This window comes from Sinohyriopsis cumingii, chromosome 4 (assembly GCF_028554795.1).
Source record: "Sinohyriopsis cumingii isolate HCF-2022 chromosome 4, ASM2855479v2, whole genome shotgun sequence".
NCBI lineage: Eukaryota > Metazoa > Mollusca > Bivalvia > Unionida > Unionidae > Sinohyriopsis > Sinohyriopsis cumingii.
Window position 1 is genome coordinate 26594193 of NC_142964.1, and position 12966 is coordinate 26607158.

Here is a 12966-nt window from a genome sequence, read left to right on the forward strand (position 1 = left end):
CTCTTTCTGAGTACAATATCCCTGTTGTAATAGTAGGTAAGTGACTTGAATTCCATACCGATTTTGACTTCAAGTTTGCATTTAGGTCATTTCTCATTCTAGGCCGGTTTCATGTAAAGTTAGGTCATTTTCTTATGTGTTTAGGTCGGTTTCTTGTGGATTTAGGTCAGTTTCTCGTGGATTTAGGTCAGTTTCTTATGGATTTAGGTCAATTTCTTATGGATTTAGGTCAGTTTCTTGTGGATTTAGGTCAATTTCTTATGGATTTAGGTCAGTTTCTTGTGGATTTAAGTCAGTTTAATGCATTTAGGTCAGTTCTCATTCTAGGTCAGTTTCATTTGAATTTAGATCAGTTTCTTGTGCATTTAGGTCAATTTCATTCATTTGGGTCAGTTTCTCATTCTAGGTCAGTTTCTTGTGGATTTAGGTCCATTTCTTGTGCATTTAGGTCAGTTTCTTGTGTATTTATGTCAGTTTCTTTGCATTTAAGTTAGTTTCTTGTGCATTTAAGTCAGTTTCTTGTGGAATTAGGTCAGTTTCTTGTGGATTTAGGTCAGTTTCTTGTGCATTTAGGTCAGTTTCTTGTGCATTTAGGTCAGTTTCTTGTACATTTAAGTCAGTTTCTTGTGTATTTATGTCAATTTCTTTTGAATTTAGGTCAGTTTCTTGTGTATTTAGGTCAGTTTCTTGTGTATTAGGTCAGTTTCTTGTGCATTTAGGTCAGTTTCTTGTGAATTTAGGTTTCTTGTGCATTTAAGTCAGTTTCTTGTGCATTTAAGTCAGTTTCTTGTGTATTTAAGTTAGTTTCTTGTGCATTTAGGTCAGTTTCTTGTGTATTTAGGTCAGTTTCTTGTGCATTTAAGTCAGTTTCTTGTGTATTTAAGTTAGTTTCTTGTGCATTTAGGTCAGTTTCTTGTGTATTTAGGTCAGTTTCTTGTGCATTTAAGTCAGTTTCTTGTACATTTAAGTCAGTTTCTCGTGTATTTATGTCAGTTTCTTTTGAATTTAGGTCAGTTTCTTGTGCATTTAAGTCAGTTTATTGTGCATTAAGTCAGTTTCTTTGCATTTAAGTCAGTTTATTGTGTATTTAGGTCAGTTTCTTGTGTATATAGGTCAGTTTCTTGTGTATTTAAGTTTCTTGTGTATTTAGGTCAGTTTCTTGTGTAATTGAGTCAGTTTCTTGTGTATTTAGGTCAGTTGTACATTTAAGTCAGTTTCTTGTTAATTTAGGTCAGTTTCTTGTGTATTTAGCTCAGTTTCTTATGCATTTAAGTCACGTTTCTTGTGTATTTATGACAGTTCCTTTTGAATTTAGGTCAGTTTCTTGTGCATTTAAGTCAGTTTCTTGTACATTTAAGTCTGTTTCTTGTGTATTTAGGTCAGTTTCTTGTGTAATTTAGTTTCTTGTGAATTTAGGTCATTTGTGTATCTAAGTCAGTTTCTAGTGCATTTAAGTCAGTTTCTTTGCATTTAAGTCAGTTTCTTGTGTATTTAGGTCAGTTATGTAATTAAGTCAGTTTCTTGTGTCTTTAGGTCAGTTTCTTGTGCATTTATGTCAGTTTCTTGTGTAATTAAGTTAGTTTCTTGTGAATTTAGGTCATTTGTGCATTTAAGTCAGTTTCTTGTGTATTTAAGTCAGTTTCTTGTGTATTTAAGTCAGCTTTTTGTGTATTTAGGTCAGTTTCTTGTGCATTTAGGTCAGTTTCTTGTGTATTTAAGTCAGTTTCTTGTGTATTTAGTTCAGTTTCTTGTGCATTTAAGTCAGTTTCTTGTGTATTTAGGTCAGTTTCTTGTGCATTTAAGTCTGTTTCTTGTGTAATTAAGTCAGTTTCTTAAGTATTTAGGTCAGTTTCTTGTGTATTTAGGTCAGTTTCTTATGCATTTAAGTCTGTTTCTTGTGTAATTAAGTCAGTTTCTTATGCATTTAGGCCAGTTTCTTGTGTATTTAGGTCAGTTTCTTGTGCATTTAGATCAGTTTCTTGTGTATTTAAGTCAGTTTCTTGTGTATTTAAGTCAGTTTCTTGTGCATTTAAGTCAGTTTCTTGTGAATTTAGGTCAGTTTCTTGTTCATTTAAGTCAGTTTCTTGTGCATTTAAGTCAGTTTCTTGTGCATTAAGTCAGTTTCTTTGCATTTAAGTCAGTTTCTTATGTCTTTATGTCAGTTTCTTGTGCATTTAGGTCAGTTTTTTGTGTAATTAAGTCAGTTTCTTGTGAATTTAGGTAATTTGTGCATTTAAGTCAGTTTATTATGCATTTAAGTCAGTTTCTTGTGCATTTAGGTCAGTTTCTTGTGTATTTAAGTCAGTTTCTTGTGCATTTAAGTCAGTTTCTTGTGTATTTAGGTCAGTTTCTTGTGCATTTAAGTCTGTTTCTTGTGTAATTGAGTCAGTTTCTTGTGCATTTAGGTCAGTTTCTTGTGTATTTAAGTCAGTTTCTTATGCATTTAAGTCAGTTACTTGTGTATTTAGGTCAGTTTCTTGTGTATATAAGTCAGTTTCTTGTGTATTTAGGTCAGTTTCTTGTGTATTTAGGTCAGTTTCTTGTGCAATTCAGTTTATTATGCATTTAGGTCAGTTTCTTGTGTATTTAGGTCAATTTCTTGTGAATTTGGGTCAGTTTCATTCATATGGGTCAGTTTGTTTTGCATTTGTGTATGCAGGATCATGCAATAGATGTGATTACCTCTTGATTAGTGAGATAACATTTCACAAAAGTTACTGTCACCTGTATTTCATACTTTGGTGACTTTGCTTATGTTTTATAAAGGCAGCTGTGTTCTGTAAATAAATTTCTAATGTCTTTTATGCCTCAAACCAGTAGACATCTGTCATGTTAATTCATCTCTTGTCTGTGATGAATTTGGCTTTTGCACAATACAGACATGATTTTTCTCCATTTTAAAGCGGAATTCCTCTTTTCTCCTGACGAATCAGATTTTTCTAGATATAGTCCGTTTTTGTATCATCTCTGATCCAGGTTTTAAAAACAGTCTTTCCAGCCCCATTCTGCAACAACCCTTGTAAATTATTTGTTCCATATATTAGTTAGCACACGATTCTCATAAAGAGTATTCTGATTGGTCAAAGGTTTAAATTCATCCAGTAAATCTTCTTGTAATGATAACTGATGGCAGTGGAAAGAAGCATGCTTGCAAAACATGGCATCCCGAGTTGTTGAGAGGGACCATGACATGAAAAGTTTACAGAAAGGTTTTAAAAATGTATGGAAATGGGAATGGCTGGAGCGAAAAGTTGATGGAAATTTAGTTGGTCAGTTTGTTAGAAAACTGAATGCTAGAGGACTGGCATTTTGTGAAAGATCTGAATTACTGTAGTCATGGTTGGAAGAGTTTGGAACAGCACTTACAAAAGAATCTGTATATGGAAAAATTGAAGCTCAGAAGGCATTTGGAAAAAGTTTTACTTCTTACTTAACTGACAGAGTCAAAAGGTATCTCTAAATAGTCACCATTTGAACATACCAGTAGACACATTAATTGTGGAATTTCACAGGCTTGTGTTATGCACAATATATACACAGACCTGCCAGCGCTTACAGTTTTGCCATGTCTTACAAAAATTACCTTAATTCTACACTAAGAATTTTATCATGAGAGGTCACATTAAAGTTAAGGTTATCAAATAGAACTTGAGTTTGTCACTATCTAGCCTTGCTCTTTATTGTTTTGTTGTAACTAATAGGGCTTTTTTCTGTATTTATAATTTTTCTGTTTTCCTTGCACTTCATGTCTTTTAAGAGTATTTAAAGTTCAGTTGAATTTTTCATTGTAGCAAAAACATCATTAATAAATAGAAAGAATAAAAGAAGTCAGGGCATAGAGCCTGTGAAATTCCACAATTAATATGTCTACTGGTATGTTCAAATGGTGACTATTTAGAGATACCTTTTGACTCTGTCAGTTAAGTAAGAAGTAAAACCAGTCTGTGTAGTTTTCATTACATTCAATATTTTTAGTTTTTCAAGCAAACTTTCCTGGTCTGCATGATCAAAACTTGATGTAAATCAACCGTAATAGTGCTAACCATTTCTCCTTTGCCTCATGCATTTAGCCATTAGTCAATCTTAGATATATTTGCAGTTTCAACTGAGTGATTCTATCCAATGCCAGAATTATCATGAATACAATCAAAAGTGTTCAAATATTAAATAAAAGAACCATGTACGTGCTTTTCTAGTAATTTGGAAAGACAAGGAAGGATTGGTTTTTAGTTATTTTGTCATCTTTTGTTCAGGCATTATACATTAAAGTTACATTGGCAGTCTGCTGTGGAAATTTATTAGATCTTATACTTCTCAGAACAAAACTTTGAGTTCCAGATGATCCTGGGAAATGTTAGGTTCTTGAAGTGCAATCAAAGAGTCATTACAAATGTTTAAGATGTCACTTGGATTATCAGTATAAATGCCCTCATGATTAAGGGATGAAATTTCAGTTTTACTCTTAAAGTTCCCTGCAACCAAACTTAATTAAAACTCTTTAGATACTTTTATGGTTATTTCTGTTTTCATCCACCAATTAGAAACCTAATTCAAAAATTAGGTATGAGGTTTTAATGTTCACCCACTTCTCCCTCGATAGCTTGCACACAGCAGGTATAAAACATAGTCTGCAGCGTAAGGTAGGGTATGAGTTATTTAAGGGACCTATGAAGAATTTAGAAAGGAATGATTGATAGAGAGAAGGGGAGGGTTGTTAAAAGCAGAATAATCATTTTACATGTATAATCATGTGGAATTGTGCCAATGCAGGGTTTTTAAGTTCACTATAAAGTTTGAAAGTTGCTTATATGAACTGTATCTTTCAATCTAAGCTTTTCATGCACAGAGTATGCCTTTTGCTTGGTTCCTTTAATGAACCACTGATTAATGTTTGGTACTTTAATTATGTTATATGATAATATTTCAAACATTGTTTGATCGGTTAGTTTAAATGAGCTGCCACATCACCATGACCGCTAGTTCTTATACAGATTGGATTTGTATGTTGAATACAAGAAGGCATATTGCATTTATAATGACTAAATTGAAACCCTATTTAAAGATACAACTGAAACACGAATTTACTTTGACAAGACTTATTTAATTGATATTTATTTCTTATGGCGGTGTCACCAGCAGGCATGACAAAAATTTCAGTTGATCGATATTTCATCATATATTGTTATTTTACCTTGTAAAGAGAATTAAATTTTGCAAGAAAATGACAGATTATGGGTCTTCATATTAAGCGTTGCAAATTTCAAAATTTTGGTTCACGTTTCTGGGCAGCAACCACCAACATTTTCAACAAGCAAGATATCAATGTGTGCTAAAATTAGGTAGCATTGTACCAGGATTTAAATCCTTACGGTCAAACAGCATGTTGTCTTAAGTTCAGTTTTATGATTAATTTTTTTTGTCTGCTAGCACATGCCTACATGTATGTTTGACACTGGAGTTGAATTCTAGTCATCATGCCAAATTTTTAGTCATCATATCAAATTCTAATCATCATACCAAATTTTAGACATCATACCGAATTCTAGTTTTTACACAGATTCTAGTCATCATACCGAATTTTAGTCCTCAATACCAATTTCTAGTCATCAATCTGAATTTTAGTAATTACAATGCAACATCAGTATAAATAATGCAGTGGAGCATTAAAGAATTTTTCAGTAAAATCGGCAGAACAAAGGTTGCAATCAGCAGAGTCAGATGTAACTGATGATTGGAGTAAAGCAGCAACAACAATTAGTGAGAACAGGTATTGATGAAAAGAATGAATGTCACTGAAAATGGTAGTGATACAGAGATTGACTTTGTTACTGATACTGGTAGCAATACAGAGAATGACTAAGCTTGTCATAGAATAGGGTTGTGATACGGAGAATGGCTTTATCACTGAAGTTGGTAATGATGGAGATAAGACTGTCACTGAATATGGTAATAATGGAGATAAGACTCACTGAAGATGGTAAAAATGGAGAAAATGACTGTCACTGAAGAGGGTAAAAATGGAGAAAATGACTCACTGAAGAGGGTAAAAATAGAGAAAATGACTGTCACTGAAGAGGGTAATGATACAAAGAATTGCTGTCACTGAAGAGGGTAAAAATGGAGAAAATGACTGTCACTGAAGAGGGTAAAAATAGAGAAAATGACTGTCACTGAAGAGGGTAATGATACAAAGAATTGCTGTCACTGAAGAGGGTAAAAATGGAGAAAATGACTGTCACTGAAGAGGGTAAAAATAGAGAAAATGACTGTCACTGAAGATTTTAATAATGGAGAAAATGACTGTCACTAAAGAGGGTAAAAATGGAGAAAATGACTGTCACTGAAGATGGTAATAATACAAAGAATGAATGTTTGCCATCAGAGCCTGTCTGAAAGGGATGAAGCCATGAGTGGGCCAAGAAAAGGAAAAATAGTGAGGAGATAGATCCAGTGATAGTGATTTTGACTTGGTATCAGACATAGCAATGGTTGATTCAGATGACACAGAAATAAGTCACTTTCTGATAGACTGTGAATGTGAATTCTGAAGTAAAAGGTTGTTGGTGTGAAAGAAGAAACAACACAATAAGAAACTAGTTTAATCTTCTATTTTAATTAACACTTTAACAGCATAATTGCTTTGCAAGTGCTTTTGGAGTTTGTCAACTAGTTTCCAAGATATTTATTCAAGTTCTTTCAAAAATAAAAATCAAACCCTGTCAGAGGGGAAAACTGCAGAGTTATTTTCTTGTCTTGAAAGCCAGGCAATTTTAAATTAGAAGAGAAGTGGTCGTAAAATCCAGTGGATTACATTTCTCCTTCAGACATGTTCCCTGATCATATTAATGTTAGGGATGTATGCTTACTACCTCCCGAATGCAGTCCAATTGAACAGGTGAAAAATTTGTTCTTTTTCTTCAATCTCATAGAGGGCAATAACTCTTACCCAATACCTTACCTAGCCACCACCAGGTGTCACTATTTCTTTTAGCTTCACTTCCATACTGTCAACTTCATCAATGATACCTCCCAACATTGCACGCCATTGTCATTGTCAAAAGTAACCTACCAGGAATTTGGATTTATTGTGTGAAATAAACATTCTAGTACAGGTTGCATAAATCGACTAAGTTTTGTTTCCAGTTTAGGTGAATTTTTCACATTCTCAGACTTTGTCTATTTCAACCACTTGTAGAACAGACTATAGTTCAACACAAATTGTCATTCATGGTTTAGTTGTTGTTGTTGTTGTTGTTGTTGTGGGGTTTAACGCCATTTTTCAGCACACGATAGGCCATATATGGCGGCCAGTATTAATGGTGGAGGAAGAAACCGGGAAAACCCCGGAAAGAACCACCGACCCACGAGAAGCTACTGGCATGCTTTCTCACATATCCACATTGGCTGATCATGGTTTAGTACAGTACTGCCTATTTTCACTTATTCTGTTGGTATCTAATTTTGTATTGGCAACTTCTTAACACAGTAAATTGTTCATTTATGCTGGGGTTTTTTTCGTGGGTTGTTTCAGTAAAACATGATGACCAAGTGCTATAAATGCAAGAAATATTATGGCAAGGGAAGAGACATATTAGTCTTGTTTAGTTTGTGCCAAATATACTTAATCTCTTCCCTGCAGTGTGTGCACTGTGTGGTCAGACGATGTCTGGACTGTAGCTTTGCAGAAAGCTGAAGGAAAAGGCAAAAGAAACAAGTCCTGCACACATACTATCCTTAGCATTCATCCCAAGTCAGCATCTGGGGCGGGGGATGTTGCTCTGTCCCCCCCCCCCCCCCAGCAAAGTACATTTATATGCTTCAGCTACAGATACTTCATTGAAGTTGAGATGGAAGAATAAAATGAAGACATCTTGCAATCTGCTGCTTTTGAACAGATGCATCATCTTGTTCAGGAGTCAACAATGCAATTTTTATTAAATTAAGGCCAGATTTTACCCATGCTTCTGAATCTTGCTTCAGCAGGTTTTCTGACTCATTGGGGGAGTATTTCTTCAGTGGGTTTAAATACCCACACATATCCAGGCATGGCCTTAAGGCAAGTAAGCTTGGGCAGATGGGTTTTTTGCCACTTCCATTTGATTCATCTTTCAGTATGAGTTTGCCATCCAGAGCCATACTAGTCATCCTAGCTTTGAGACTTTATTGATAGATCTGTCTATCCGGTCAGCCATGATTAGGGCTCCATACGACAGGGGGAATCTTAGTGACAGATCCATCTGTCTCTCCATGCCTTTGGTGACATAACCATATTATGAAGAGGATTTTAGTGAAAACTCTGTCTGTCCAGCCATGCCCTTGGTGTGGCCAGTTCCAGTGATGGCCACACCACCTTCTGCATTACCAACAACCTTGCTGATCATACTACCGGCAAACCAGTCATCTGTTCCAGCTTACACCTTGTTCACAGGAGAAGGTTCTTTACTAATAAAGAGAAGACAGCATTGCATTATGGGTATGGTTTCTCCAGATATGCAAACCGAACCAGAACAGGATGATACACACAGTGAGTGTGACAAGACTCCTACCAGAGAGCCTTACATCCAACCATGGAGCTGACTGAGTTCATTTTGAAGGTCACTCTTGAAATATGCAGGGTTTTATCTGCTTCAGAATGCCCTTCACCAATTACCATCATGCATGACTAGAAAGTTAATCATTCATAGATCTTGAGAAGGAGGAAGAGACTCTGTCTTTCATCTGCTTGCCCATTCAGCCAGAGTTAGGGAAATTAATGTCCATCTGTGATCAGGTAAATGCAATGGCTCTTTTCTGAAAGTCAAGCACCATCAACGCTCTCATCTTACTGGTATAAGCCAGCTCTGATGCCTTCCATTGTGACCTTCCAGCTCTGGATAAAAACCTATCAGTGGATCATATCTTTCCCACTATTTTATAAAGTGGACAAGAATGTATTCCTTGCTGCTGGTTTGAAACATTGCCAAGTCTTCGATGCTAGATTTTGGTTCTTGGTGATTTTCCAACTCTATGGAAAATCTGGCAATGGACACACCTGGGAGGCAAGATTTCAGTAATCATCCTCTTAACCAGATATAGCAGTCATGGATCACATGACTGTAGGCTGTGTTGCTTATCAGAATTGGAGAATGGGTTATTGTTCGCAGGGCGAATCCAGCCATTATTCCCCAAGAGGAGGCTTGAGGTATAGGTCATTTGCTCAGCATTCCCTAAAATATATCTATATCTATATATATATATATATATATATATATATATATATATATATATATATATATGACCTTAATAGAAATTTACAAATCACCATGGCAAAAATATCTTGGCAAAATTATTTCATTCTTAGCTGAATTTTATGAAAGGTAATGTTTCTGTTTGAAGTTGACATTAAAGGTTGCTCTGTGCAGACAGCAGGTTAAAGGTTTTTGTTTTTAGATTTTGCATATGGCGTGTAGGACATACCTATTAAATTTCACTTGTGCAGGTTTTTTTCTTCTCAAGGCTGTGCCCTTGCATCTTTTTTCACAGTTCTGGGAGTGATAGTTTGCATGATCAAGCAAGTATATCATGTCACAGGATGTCCAGCAAAGCAGGCTTATTGATTTGGGTCAGGAGGTTAAATAGCTGTCAGGAATGTTAGAACAGAGGGATATTTTTGAATTTTAAAACATGATTAATCAGAACAAAAGACAAATCAGGAGTCCTTCAATACATTTCTCAAGTATAGGACATCACCATGCTTGTTGCCAGACGTGTGGTATTAACATTACTATCGTTTTGCAATGGAAATATAGTCATGTAGACTAAGTTTCTGTTGTATATAGACTGTGTCTGTTGTATATAGACTACTTTTGTTTAAAGACTGTTGCATAAAGAATGGCTGTTGTATTCAGATTGTGTTTGTTGTACAGTATATTAAAGACTGTGCCTGTTGTGTCATACTATATGTGATGTATATATACTGTGTCAGTACATTTTGTTTGAATTCTTGTACTAATCCACATGGGTTATGCCCAATTTGTGACACAAATCAGTTGCAGATCCAGGCTATTACAAAACTAAAATGCACATTTTTCACATAGCTAATTGTAATTATGTCATTAAATTTGTAGATTACACTTTATATGCTCAGTCCACTTAGATAACACTTGTACCTCTCTAGTAACTTGCAGTTATGTACGAAGACAGGATTCGTTTCAAGTTCCAGATATGATCTTTAGTGACAAAGGATTTGTTTCCATAAGATATGTGTCCAGTCTCAATAAGTAGTTCCTGAATATAGTATAAGTGTCAGTTGATTGTAGTGATGTGCCATTGTTCTAAAATATGGCTTTTTTTTTGTTACAGGATGGTGGGTCATTAGATCTAATCCTGAAAAAGGCAGGCCGGATACCTGAACCTATTCTAGGCAAAATTACAGTAGCTGTAAGTTGAGAGCTTGATAATAGACACACTTAATCATAACACTGTTCTAGGCAAAATTACCGTAGCTGTAAGTGACAGCTTGATAATACGTACCTTTTTAATCATAACACTATTCTAGGCAAAATTACCGTAACTGTAAGTAACAGCTTGATAATAGACACACTTAATCATAACAATCATGCATACATACATGCAGTCTTTTACCCTCTTTTGTCGCCACTTTTATAATTAAACATGGTGTCTGTTTGGTATCCCCTACACATGTATGTATGCATTAGTGCTGGTGTGTATATTGTTCAGCTCTCTTATTCCACCTAAGATAAAGAAGTTAAACGGTGGATTATTTTTTGTTCGTCTGAACAGTTGTCCTAAAATTTGGAGTTGCCTCTATGGGAAGATGGAGTCATTGGGGAGTTAAGTGAAAGGGTAGGTGGATCATATTTGGGGAATCATTAACTGACAATGATAATGCAACTTTATGTTATGTCCTGGTTATTCCTGTGGTTTGGAGGGAGATAAAGTAATATGTTCTTTGTACCTTTCCATCCATCTGATTGACTCTTTTCAATCACTGTGTGGAAATTCACCAAAATTTGTAAAGAGGTTGCCCACATAATCTCCATGTGTGAGATTGTACAGTTTTGGGGTTTGACCCCTTGGGTACCAAGAGGTCAGAGAGGGTACAGTTTTGGGGTTTGACCCCTTGGGTAACAAGAGGTCAGACAGGGTACAGTTTTGAGGTTTGTCTCCTTGGGTACCTGTAAGGGGTCCGAGAGGTTATATTTTTCAGGCTCAACCCCTTGTGCACCTAAAAAGGGTTATAGCCCAAATATAAAAAAAATCAGTTATAGTGAGTGTTAAAGTTTATACAAATGATGCTGATCCATGATCAGATATGGCAGCTGTTACTAAAAATAGAAAAGGCACTGTTCATAAAAATTGAAAAACCATTAATGATGACTTTTTTCCAAAATTATGAAACAGAATTAGAACAAACTTGGCAGAAAGCATACTGGAATAAAGACCTTTCAGATTTGTTACAAAAGATTCCACTCTGCCATCAAATATAGTCACCCTTACTGTAATCGGATCAACCTTTACACGACATCTAAAAACAATTGACAGCATAGAGGGTTTTCAGATTTTGACATCTAGTGCTGATCTGCTGTCAGATATGTCTCCCATTGCTAAAAATAGAAAAAATTTTAAACAGCTTCTCTAAAACAGCTGAACAGAATTTGATTATATTTGACAGTAAACATACTGGCATGAAAACATTCAAATCAGTGCAGATGATGCTGATTATATTTGACATAATACATCCTGGCATGAAAACATTCAAATCAGTGCAAATGATGCTGAATAGAAAAAATCTTTAATTGACTTGCTCTCAAAACTCTCTCAGCAGAATGTGACCATAATGGGAAGAAAGCAGTTTTGTACAACTAATTTTGATTTGCCATTTCAGAAGGTAGAACCCTTTTAAATGATGACTTCTCCAAAACATCTGAAAAGAATTTGATGATATATTTGAAAGGAAGCCCCTGGTAAGAAGACCATATTGTGCAAATATTGCGAGTTGTCAGATGTGACCACCTTTAGTAAAAACAGAGAAGCAGGCAGAGAAAGCTTTCAAGTTCATACAGTTCATGCTGATCTAGCATTAAATAGGCCACTATCACAATAATAGAAAAACCTATAAGCAACAATTTCTCCAAAACTGCAAAGCAGAATTTTATCATATTTGCCAGAAACCATTCTGGCAAGAAGACTTTTCAAAATTTGTTGAAATGATGCCAATCCATCTAGAAAAGAAAGAAATAATTACACAGCTTTATCTGTTAAAAAAAACTGCTGAACAGAATCTGACCAATGTTGACATAAATTATACTAGAATAGGGGTCTTTCAGTATTGGATAAATAATGCTAATATGCTGTCAGATTTGGATGAAGATAGAAAACTTAGGGAAGCCTTGAAACATTTGTATAATGAAATGTAAAGACAATGCATCCTACTGACCCAAATTTCTAGGCCAACTGCTCCTGCATTTGACTGTTAAGCAGATGTCAGTCAAATGAGCAGTCTAATTTAAATCTGAATGAAGGGCTTTATGGAGAGATAGCTGTTGCAAGAGGGCCAGCATTATCCTGAGGGGTCTTATAGAGAGGAGCAACTCGTACAAGAAGGTCAGTGTTATCCTGAGGGGTTTTATAGAGAGGAATAATTATAAATGAGGAAAAAAAAGCAAACATGAGTATTTACAGTTTATTTATACACTTTATGTTATGAGACAAGATCACTGTAATAGTGACGTGTCTACAAGGTTTCTACAGCTTCATAGCAGTATAGTAATTAACATACTCAGGCTTTATAAATCATGCCTCAAATCATAAATGTTATCATTCTTTACACAATGTTTCTTTTTTCAGGTATTAAAAGGTTTAATCTATTTAAGAGAAAAACATTCAATTATGCACCGAGGTGAGTAAGGAAATCTTTTTTATTATTTCTTTATTTTCACACAAATGGATCAGTTTCTCTATCTT

At 35.1% G+C, this 12966-nt stretch overlaps 1 protein-coding gene across 2 annotated transcripts in view; it reads left to right on the forward strand.

Annotated features, from left to right (window-relative positions):
- LOC149800845 (dual specificity mitogen-activated protein kinase kinase 1-like) overlaps positions 1 to 12966 on the forward strand; it is an 89543-nt gene that overhangs the window by 23927 nt on the left and 52650 nt on the right. For both annotated transcript variants that reach the window (XM_089954859.1, XM_089954858.1), the window contains exons 4-5: positions 10342 to 10419; positions 12850 to 12901. In XM_089954859.1, coding sequence (XP_089810985.1) covers positions 10342 to 10419; positions 12850 to 12901 — 130 coding nt within the window. The remainder of the gene's footprint in view (positions 1 to 10341; positions 10420 to 12849; positions 12902 to 12966) is intronic.